Below are 12,211 nucleotides of genomic sequence, written 5' to 3' on the forward strand. Positions count from 1 at the left end.
AGGAAAGAACTTGCGTAGAGCGATATTGTATACAAGGTGATTTAGATGCTAAGACGTTTTGCTTTGACATGTGGATTCATTCATCGTTGCATGTTTCGCTTCCTCGTTCCCTGTAGCGATTAGAGTGGTCGGATTACGTGCCCATCTTGGGCTAAGGACCAAATTGATATCCCGTTAAAATAAACAATTAACTCTTGTGTTTTTGTTGACTTCTCTACCAAACTGTGACTGGTGTTAATTGCATTATGTGTAGTGACGACCCACGGCGTGGTCTACTCCCAGCAGGGGCGCTAGCCATATGTCGGTGTTGTGTACACATTGAAAGGAAAGATTGCTTCCGTTCTATACGATGAGACGATGACGTGTGACCCGTCTACAGAGCGGTTCAAGGTCAATCATTGAACATATGGTGCGTTGGAGGGGTTTAAAAGTTCGTGGTTTTGATGAAAGGACAGTTGAATTATCTTAGTATATCTGCCATTGTCTGTATATAATGGGCTGCCATTTTTTGTCTCTAAAAAAAAAATGCTTTTATGAATTCCACTATATATTAACAGTGAAATATGGTTACGCAAATCCCATAACTGCTAAAATGGACGGACTGCAATAATCTGATTGTTTTTCAGTGTCGAATGCGGCACTTTCACTTCATCTCGAAACTTTAAAAAGGATATTTCAGATTGGAGACCCTTGTTAATATGTAATATCCCTATCCCATCACTCCAACATTGTATATCTCCAAAACTTTCACAGAGACGTTTCTAAGGTGTATTCACACGCGTTAGATTGTCTCGCATTTGCCGGGGGTATCCCCATGGTGTCACGGATATCATTACGATATTACCACACATCGCCTGAGCTCACAGTGTTGACGTAGATGCCACTGAACACGGATGTCTGGGAAACAAGCATACGTACTATGAATAGGACCCAAGAAAACATCCACTGAAAGGAAAGTCAATGAGCGTGAAACTACTCTGTCGTTCATGGATACAAATAATTTATTACCAATACAATAACGTTAGCATGGTACATACAAGCCGAGGATCGACACTGTGATCCCCCGTCGTCAACATCTCAACAAAAAATAAAGAATTTTAATAAAATTTTAAACAATACATTTCTTTCATTTTTAAACATCAAAATAAATTCTCTCTCCCGCTGTCCAACCCTTTTCAATATAAAGGGTGAAAGTTGACTATTTGTAAGCGTAAGATTTTCTATATACACGTATATATTTATATGATCTGTTACATTAGCTCCGTGGGAAGGCATCTTTCAGAGGTAAAAATACTTGATATCTCGACGACATTGGTGAGCTTAGTCTGTATATAAGTTTTTTTTTTGCAATTATTGCTATATTTACCACTAGGTAGCTCGCTATGGATACCAAGCGATGTCACAATTATGAGCTAACGAGGCTGATGGAGGTTTCCCTCATTTCCGTGCAGGGGAGGGAAGAACTCTCAGCCGAGCTACTCCATGGGAGTCGCCATACAAGTGCTCGCGTTGATACATATAATGAGTTGAAAATTAACAATGAACAGTTGGCGGTACGAACCGAATCTTCTATTAACGAAACATTAGACAGGCTTCAGTCAGAACCATAATCTCAAGGACTGAATTACACTAAAAAATACACAAATTTCTGATTGTTGTTACACGGTTAATAACATGTAAATAAAACATCGACCACTCCGTATATCAATGCATATTAACTGTATTAATTCTGATGAAACTCCCGATATGCTCTTTCTTTTTGCGTATCTAATCTGTACCCCAAACTAAACCAGTCCCGACTCAATCTTAATAGCCAATTTGATGACTAGATTGATTTTTAAATACAGATATTCATAAGCGTATGTGTGCTTGTGTCTGCAAAAGAAATGTCTAGTAAATCAGTGTAATAACAATATAACATGTAAGTAGTAGGGGGGAAGTCAAATGATGACCTCCTTGTCAAAATCACTTATAATAATGTTCGTTATTATATCAGTTGTACTCTGGCAGTTGAAATATGTACTATATGTCTCTGGCAGAAATTGAAATAAATCTGTGGCACTCAGTTTACGACTGTCAGTTGTAGTGTAATTGATTTTAGTATAGTGTTTCATATAGACGTCACCGAACAACACCCCGCCTCCTCGTGCTTTGTTAACAATGACATCCTCGAAAATGTCTTGGAGCAGCTTTTGCAGCAATATTTCTTGACATCCGAGTGGGTCTGAAGGTGTGCACGAAGATTCGAACGGTCGGCGAATGCCCTATTGCAGTATGTACACGCGAACGGTTTTTCCCCGGTGTGCGTTCTGATATGTCCTTGCAGTAACCACGGTCTTGAGAATGCCTTACCGCATATTTTGCATTTGCACGGCAAAGTGTGCGTGCGTATGTGCATTTTCAATGCTCCTAAAGACAGGTACTCTTTCTCGCAGTACTTGCAACTGAATGACTTCTTAGCCTGCGTCACACAGTGGAACTGCTTGTGTTTTGTGAGACCGCTGAACGTAGAATAACTCTTGCTACATTCTGTGCATTGATATCGCGTATGTTCCCCGTTACTGGAGCGTTTGCCTTTCCCAAGTTTCAAGTTCTCAATCGCTGCGGAAGTCGGCGACGCTGACGACAGTGGCGGAGGTGGGGGTGGTGGCGATGGATGGAAATGGTGATGATGATGATGGTTTTCCAGAGTCATTCCTTGAATCATTACGGGAAGAGTACCGGGTAATGGAGGTGGCGTCATGTCGTGAAGTTTCAAGTCATAACTGTCATGATGACTCTGGGGCATGACAGGAGTGATCGGCAGGTTCTCCGTCCATCGCCAATACTCGTTAGGCGTAATATGGACAGGTTCTGGTTTCAGGACTACAGGCGGTGACACGTCATAGTACGCTTTGAACACTGCAAGGAAAAGGAAATTAAGTATTAGACATTGCTACTACTTTTTTATAACGGCAAATTAGTCTGTGAACAAAAATGAATATTAATGTTAACATTAGCGCTGTTTTTTTTTTCTCAGTACTACATCTTACGTGAAAAGGTTATTGCTATTTGCTTGATATTATAGCGTAATTTCGTTTGATTGACTTTCCGCTGAGTTCGCGTCAGAACATCTGATTGTACATTGGCAAATAAGCGGTTTACCCATGCGTAAAATTCGCACATCACGGAGTTTGTGTCATGTTTATTAGACGGACCCTCAACTACCTTGTCAATGACCCGGTAAACAAAAGATAGTCAGTAGTTTGAATCAAGGTAGAGGTGACCATAAACAATACCACATTAAAAACTCAGTTTAGTCACCTGCTACCATTGCCGGGTAGTTAGGGGATATAAAAAAAAAACGAGGACGCTACGGCAGTGATAAAAAGCCCAAGGCAAAACTGTCGTTGGACAGTGTCATTGTAATACAGAGGAACGATTGATAGTAGGTCCGCTATTCTTTTATAAGCGTTCAGTTGGCCTCTAACAAGCACGGCGCACATCCAAGTATTGTTGTCGGAAAATCAATTACAGCCAAGGAAAAGTAATAAGTATACGAGCGAGATAGCGTAACGCTGATTAGGCATGGTGGTCGGTGACTGTTACCGTTATTTGCCCGTTTGTTTTCACTAGTGGCATGTCCACTACTCCAAACGTAAAATCAAAGGAGAGGCGATTTAACGTACCTGTACGCAGGATACCACTCTGTTTCCGATGACTGTGATTACAGTGTTTTTTGATGAGAAATGAACGAGGCATATCGACGGCCGCGGCGTGGAGATGTCTACGATGTTGGTTAAGCTGGAGAGCAGGTCACTGGTGTACCGGTGATCTGGATGGGTGAACTTGAAGACGTTTCGCGGAGAACTGTCTATAAATGCCCTTGTTGAGATGCTACTAACTGCATGACAACACATACCAATGTGTCGTGCACTGTGAAATCACTTCGCGTCAGGTGCATTTAAATGAGCACGTGGGTGGCAGCCAATCAGAGAACGAGTTGCTTTGGGTTGACGCCAATCAAAACAGTTGTTACAAGGCGGGGTTAGGGACCGACATGCGAACCAATGGTGTGCTTTGTGTTGCAGGTGCATTGTGCTAGGGGAGATAATGACTATTTCCACTTTCATGAAAGGTATTGAGAACCAAAATAAAGCCAGCCTTTCAGAAAGGGAAACGAATGAGACGCGTTGTTCAAAAGCTTGACCCCATCATTCACAACCACGCCAGGGTATTTTTTTATGTGCGTGTTTTATGTCGAATGAAATAAACAAGTTTCACTGAACAGTTCACAAACCACGAAAAATAAACCAACGCTCAGAAACAGGAATGTCCTTTTTATAACAACCACGTGTATTGACCTGCCAGGTGATTCCATCCAAAACACAAGCAGGTGCAATAATCTGGTGCTGAAATGGCTCTTGCATAGATACAACTGAAGTGGCTCGTAGCCAAATCTCTGGTATTGGAATTCGAATGGGCTTATTGGCGCTGTTTCAAACATGAAACCGGCTACAATAATTTGTACATCGCCTAGGTACTGGCGGCAGCCCTGAAAACACTTTCCGTTTCTCGCGCATTAAAGGTTCCGTTATAATCTCTATCTTACATTCGGTCGGTCACGAGCAATGTGTGTGCAACATACGTTTTGTTCTTTCAACATTCGAATTATTTCCATCACACATATCAGCTGCCAGGGAGCATTTCCGGGGATTACTAAGTTTGCTTTTCACCCGAACAGACGGGAAAGATCTCAAAGATCAGATAATCAAATAAACAACGACTGTTTTATTTTTGATGGCCACCGCTGGGGGGTTTGTTAATACCATCGTGGGTAAATACACTGTATGTATTACGCCGGCATTATAAGTCAACATCATATTAAAAACAGGCTGTGGCCGAGCAGATGGGAGAGCAAAACACACTTCAAATGTCAGTCAGTCAACAGAGTTAGAGAAAACAAACAAAAAAAGACTCCGCCATGTTTTCTTTATCTCGGTTGTAACTGGTTTCGGCTCTACTGCTAACACATTGGTATATGGGAGCATTGATAATACAACGATTCTGGATGCTTTTATTTAAACAAAATTTGCTCAAAATATTAATTTTTATCCATATCCAACTTCAATTGAAACATTCATGGATTTACAAGTTTTGGTTGTTGTTTTTTCTAATTATTTAAAATTACAGAATTTGTTGAGATAATCCCCTACCCGTGCCTACTCTCTACTCTCTACGAGTTTATAAGTTTATAAGTGTGCAATGGTGCCGTAAATCACGTGTTTTACGAAATTCGTACAAGTTGATATTTGGTTCATAATATTTTATGGTAAGCAATGGTATTTGAGCAAACATTAGAATCTACGGCACTTGTGTAATGATTAATAGACCACTTGAAAACCTATTTTCCCAAATAAATTCGCATAAACGTATGTCACGTGCAGTTCCCATGTCTATACGTGTTTCTGTCTTCAAATCGTATGCTATGGAGTGTACGTGCATCTGTGACGGTTGACACGCGGCGATTCGAAATCGCCAAATTGTACACGTTGCTTCGAAAAAAAAGGATGTAAACGACACGTCCATAAAGCCGCGATGACGGGCGCAGCCTGTGAGCTGTCGCCGACGTACTGGCATTCCAGCACACACGTAAAGCCTGGCCATACTCACTTTGGTGCCACCTGCCTACGATGTTTTGTTGGGAGACTGAGAGGACCTCCAACTAATATACACTACTCACAATGACCATTTGTTGAGTGTGCCGACATAGCTAGACAGCTGGGAGAACAGAGTGAAAAGCAACAGCAGGTGTAAAACTCTAACTCGTGTATAAATACCTGATTATTTCTTTACCGTACGGGCTGTGTACATGCATGCGCAGTTTGCATACATTTAAACAAAATGTCAAACTCTATCATTCGCGACATTTCTTCAGAACAAGTGTGCTCATTTCCCGCGTGTTTTGTTTTTTTTATATATTTTTTTTTATAATGAAGTGATTTATATCTGAAATTGTCCGAATATAATGACGATTTTTAAACACATCACCACTGTACGTAGTTGGCGATTGAAGCGTCGCGTGTGCGTGAGAAAGATGCCGCGCTACGAGTGCTGTATTGCAATGTTTTTATTTCTTACTGTGTCTGCGCTGGAACGCATTACAGCGTGTGATTACTGGTTCACTTACTTCCACTGTATTTAACGGGACTCTACGATCCCTTTGGTCATGTAGCCAACTGGGGTGATCTTTTGTTCGATATAAAGACTCGCCAATCTGTGGGATTCTATACGTGCTTTGTAACCATTGTTCGAGTAAACAACGATCTTAGTTTACTCGGTGTATAAACTGGCCCGTTCATAGCTCTCGGAGACCCCATGCCTTCGGGCAGACAACACATAACTGCACATCGGATGCCGAGAAGACCCCGGTACCCGAGCTTTTCGTTACACTTCAACGTAGTTGTCAATTTCATGACAACATGTTTGATTTCAGGGTGTATATACATTCAAATTGTTCACCCAAATGACGAGTCAAGTGTTTTTTCGACGATTTTTACACAAAACGCACGGGACAGACTCGGACATTGATGTGTATTCTGTACTATTCACATTAAACCCAGACCAAACATTGTATATTTCGTGTCAGTTTCTTTTAACGCTGGCATTATTTTTCGCCGTCTGCGTTGTGAGCAGCTGGCAAACACAAAACCGACGTCTGATCGCTTTCACTGGACCCTGCACCTGTCGTTCCTTTCAAAACTTCAACGGTATTGTCTTGCATGCCATCACCCGGAGGAGACGAGGGCCACGCGTTTTGTCGTGCTGAAAGGCCAGTTTTCGCGATTGCTTTGTAACATGGAAAAAAAAGCGTCATTGATTGTGGGCGACGTAGACATTTCATCTTAATTCGCGCGAATTCCGACACACCTGCTTGCTTATGACGCATCTGTTGTGTGGGCGTTACCGTTTGTTCCGTTTTGCACTGAAGGGGGCGCTATAACAATTATCCACGTGGAACGGAAAGAAAGGGTATCTTGCATTATACTGGGTTTGGGACCCGCATCTATTTGATTGATTGTGTGATACCCGCATGGCACATTCACTTCAACTTTATACTACCAAGGGACCTAGGCATGGGAGACCCCCCCCCCCACACACACACACACGTTGTCCTGGATCTGGAATTGCTTTTTGCAATGTGCATGTTTTGTGCATTAAAGCCTAGAACATGGCCTCACATATTCCGATCCAGGGGTTTTAGTATGACATATAATAAGCTCTTTTAATGCATCATCCAGGACCAGTCTATTCTGACAACCTCGTCATGTTAACCAAACACGGCACATATCGATGTAGGTGAACCGCGGTGTCCGTGAATACGCACCCAATTCATGATACTACACCGTTGTGACCAACTTTTATCCGTGACATTTTGAGCTGAAATAGATTCATTATCACATTATTACTACAGAAAACATGTTGAAGAGTTGTCCTACCAACATACATCACCGATGCGCGGAAAATAAAGAATAAAGTTTAATGTTAACGAGGAATTGAAATTATAAACTCTGCAAGGGAAGAAGGTGGCAGAACAAATGCGCACATTTTTTTCTTTGAGATATACTCGTTTCATGCTGTTGCTACTATTGTAAGAAAAATGTATTTTATTCTTTTTCAAATAAGGGTATTGTTTCTTTCTGTCATTTTCTTTGCGGGATTTTTTTTTTCAAACATTCTCTCATTCAACTGCCGGATAAATTGTACTAAATTCACTTACAGTTGGGCAAAGTTCTGTCCCGTGTAACAGGTAAAACGCATGAGTTGTTCTCGGTGTCGCTTCAACTTTTATGTGGCGATAAAAAAAAAACTTTCACATTCTTTTAAGCAAACACAAAATATTCGGCACATGAGACAAATTCGGCAGCATAGTTTTGAATCAAGTGCACCGCGACAAAACTTATCACGTGGCATAACCCAGTGAGTTCGCGCCCCGCGTAGGGTGCCATAGAGATAGAGTGTGTCGGCACCTGAATTTGGTGGGAAACAGAAATGATGACATGACATCTCGTCTCTCGTAAATCTCGAGAGGCGTCGTCTAAAGGGTCGTGAGAAAATCTCAAGAAGACGTTCCATACTTATTCACATACTAAGCCATCAGACAGTACGCCGTCGGCACTGCACGCGTTTCTACGCAGTACTCTGGGTCTAATAACAGAAGACAAATCGTTAAAAGTGAAATACCCCGCCACACAAAAATGGTCCACAGCTCACTACAATAATTACATAAAAAACATATCAAAATTTGGCGTTTTTAAAAAACAATTATTCGTTCATGAATTATTTTTTTAGTTGCTATGTTATTTACATGGAAACGGCCGCCCCAGGGTGCATTGCAACGCTCTGACGACTGTACCCTCTATAGTTGTTTTATGAGGCGGAGAGCATCGAAATTTTTTCAACGGTATTCAGTGCTTTGAGCTTTATCCGGCAGGTGCAACGGTACCTTGAATAGGCACTGTAGAGCTATTCTGTGCCAACAGTAAATACAAATCTCCGTCCGCATCATCCACGATACATCAAAAGCGAAGATGAATTCCACTACATGGTAGATACGCCCATTCGACTTTTCTATGCCCGCTAATTGGGCACGGGTGCCAGTACTGTGGTTGGGTCGTTGTCGGTATGGTGCCGCTCTCAGTATATTGGGCCGTTCACTATTTTAAGTACAAGTGTTTACGGGGATAGTACTGGTCCGCGCCAAATACCGTTGCAAAAACTTGAACATCATATTCATTCATAGATTAGTACTGTCATATCCTGACGATAACGGCTTTTCATCAATGACATAAACGTTTTTAGTTTATTTATTTGTTTGTGTTTTTTTTTCAATAAAATAAAAATAAAATATTGGAGTGTAAATTGCGAAAGTCGGGTAATAATAACTATTTCGCGGTAACCCGATTTTTCCATCATGATGTTTGTACTCTCATGATATTCTATTGTATTGGAAGAACACCAAAAATGTAAACCGTATACAAGTCTAGTTTTTTTAGTTTGAAGTAATTAACTTTAAAATAAATTTCAAATTACTTGGATAATAAAATAACACTTCCTTCTGCAGTCGACCCTAAGCGACATGCGCGATCACGAGTTAGTTAGTGTTGTCTAAAAATTGAAACTGGCACTAGACATAAATAAATTGAAGTCAATCCTAGAACGTGCGATAGTCTATCACATAATAGAAGTAGAAGAAGACGAAACACACTTTGTTATGAATTGTCATGACAAAATATATGGAATATATACTTGATTTATTTAACACAGCTGACACAGTAGTAAGGGTGACATGAGAATCGCTATCATACGTCATAACCCCTGTCTCAGTTTAAATACAAAATATTAACTATATATTATAAGGATTATTTTTATTTTTTAAAAACATTGTGACTTTTATTTCTTCTATTAAAGAATTGTTTTATTTAGTATAACTGTTATCTTCTCCGGGAGATATTAATTATGTGGTAATAAATTATGATACAAAAACAACGTCCAGTCGCGACGGTTACATTATAAGATTGGTCTACGCTTCAACAAATCCAATAGTTTGGGTTTTTCCTGAAATCGGCTGGTCACTCGAACGGTTTCCATGGATACACTAGCATCGCGTTGGCCATAGAACTATTCAAATGGTGTAAGACTCCGATCGGCAGCGATCGAACGATCAATTGAATACCATTCTCTTCCCAATAAAAAACACATCATTTAGTTTGTGTGTGTTTTTTTTTGTCGGGGTGACAGTAAAAGCTCAATAGATTGTATGCCGTGTTTTCGTTTGTACTTAACTTGCCGTTAATATGTTTGACCGTGACCCCATGCAACGCAGAAAGTGAACTAAACTGTACCAAGTTGGGGGGGGGGGTCATTACGTAATGCAGTGTATTATTCGCCTTGGTGTTACCACCTCCATGGTGTTACGAAACATTAGTTCTTTTCTACGATACTGTTCAAGGTTCAATACATGCTAATTTACCCTCTCATAAGCACTTTTTTGTTTGGGGATAATTATTTTGTTTACTAGTATTTGTTTAGAGTGGGTATCACACGCTATACTAGGGTTCTTCCAATAGACAACGATGATATGCAGCCCTGATGGTTTGGGAAATATTGTAATGCCCCAGCAGATCCGTTTAACTTTTTCACCACCAAACTTTCTTGCCCAAATTTGTCTGCACTTTTTTTCTTAAATTTCTCATTATTTCTGAATATGAACCTTAATTTTGGAGCCAACAGAACATGAAGTCTGTTTGAAAACTTTTGCGCGAATATTGTTTAGAAGTTTGCTCAAACTATTAATTTAGTTCCCACATTGAGTATCGAGATACAAATAGTTGGGAGGTTTATAACTACAACCTGTTGCGGCTTCCCGCCAGGACAGAGGGCACATTGTTAGTGCATGTATGCAACTAGATGTGCCATGGCAACCGTCACCAGCCGACCACGACTTTCTCACCATTCCGTGAAGTATGTTAGCAACTCGTACTATTACTTATAAACGGGGCTGAGTTCACTATGGTTAAACCATACGCTGACACTTGTTGTATATCGTTGTGAATAAAATCACTGTGTGCGAATCATGCAACACGGAGAAAGATGTGATAGATGGGGTGCGCAGAAGAAAGGACGATACGTCTAATTTATAGTCAATAAAAGATTTCGTCTGAGATTAAAGTCGATAAACACAATATATCAGAGTGCGATAGACAGCGTTTGAACTCAGAATTCTTCTAAACAGAACAAAGGGCGAAGAAAACAATAACTACGCAGGTTCAGACTTGTTTTTGTGTAATTTATGTTGATATTTTTTATAAAGACAATACATACACCTAAGAAGGTTGCTCGTAGAATAAAGGCCTTGTCGAAATGGGCGTTAACCGGGGTGGCGAGTTCAGCATAAATCAAATTGCAGTCCTTGCGATTTACTAATGATGCATTGCAATTGCCGTCTGTAAGGTGTAAACAAACAAAATAAATGTTTATTGGCTTTGTTTATGAAGTCCTGGACAAACGCCAAGAGGTGAAACGAAGACTTGTTAAGCCTTAACCCAAGGGATCCATGAGAAACATCAACTGAAGCGTTGCTATGTTAAGAACTCTTTTGAAAACAGCTCGGCCGAAGAAAGAAAGGGACGATTGAAACAAAGACATCCGACATTGTGGTACGGTTAACAGCTAGGTGTTGTCTAAATGGTGTATCGTGTTTACTCACGTCACCAAAGCAACGCAGGGAGTGTGATATCATAATAAGAATGGAAACAATGTAACAATCATAAACATATTTACACGGGCGGTGTAAGTATCAAGGTGAAAGTGACAATGCAGTAGCAATCAATTTACTAGTTGGCCGCTAGAGCGAATGCGACGGATCCCACGTCCCAATATAGTTTAGAGAAACCTGTCCAAGCAGAAGGAAAGTGTGTTTAAACCGCAAAACAAACACGAGAAAATATATTTTCAGTATTTTTCTTTATGCGTTTCTAGGGAAGTTAGTGTATCTCGGGAAATTAGCCGTCGTTGCGTAAGCGTTATTTCAAACCTTTGTGAAAATCATTGTGTAACTTCTCGGTTTTGGTGAGAAAATAGCACTCATGTGTTGCGATGTTAGTTTTTTTCTTTCTTTTTTTTCTTTTTATGTGGAGTAGTTCTCTTTTCCCCGCAGGCGCCGCGACAAGCTTCAGTACTTTTACGAACAGTTGTCCCTCTCTTCAAACTTTAGACATACGGGCATGCGCACATCCCTTCTTGTTGCGAACACATGGGCTACCAATGGAGCTCGTAATCAAATCACAAAGGGTACCGCATTTGATGAAATGAACATTCTCAATATTACCATGAAATATAGAACGTTCCATAGTAACTGCAATACGTGGTATTTTTAGTGTCCGATTAGCGAAAGGTTGGTGTGGAAACGTTTTATATTCGGGGTCCTAAATTCGGGGTCCTAATTTTAGAACGTATTGTTTCCCAGGACGCAGTAGCGACTATAATAATACATATTTATCGCTACACGGTGTGTATATGTGACAAAACATATTAGGTCATTGTAATTAATATAACAGAACAGATACAAATCTAAATAGGTTTGACAAAAACATATACTAGTACAATGCTGTATTATTTTATGATGAGCTGTTTGGATGCTGCACTGCGCTGGTTCAGGTATAACGTGCCC

The 12,211-nt window shown here is 40.4% G+C and overlaps 1 protein-coding gene across 1 annotated transcript; it reads right to left on the reverse strand.

Moving 5' to 3' along the window:
* Positions 1-983: 983 nt before the first annotated feature.
* Positions 984-3,852, reverse strand: snail (snail zinc finger protein). The gene is given in 2 exon segments (NM_001164988.1): positions 984-2,901; positions 3,669-3,852. Coding segments are annotated over 2 exon segments (864 nt in total). The 5' UTR covers positions 3,742-3,852; the 3' UTR covers positions 984-2,110.
* Between the last annotated feature and the right edge of the window lie 8,359 nt (positions 3,853-12,211).

Source organism: Saccoglossus kowalevskii, chromosome 6, assembly GCF_978046115.1.
Source record: "Saccoglossus kowalevskii chromosome 6, keSacKowa6.1, whole genome shotgun sequence".
NCBI classification, from domain to species: domain Eukaryota; kingdom Metazoa; phylum Hemichordata; class Enteropneusta; family Harrimaniidae; genus Saccoglossus; species Saccoglossus kowalevskii.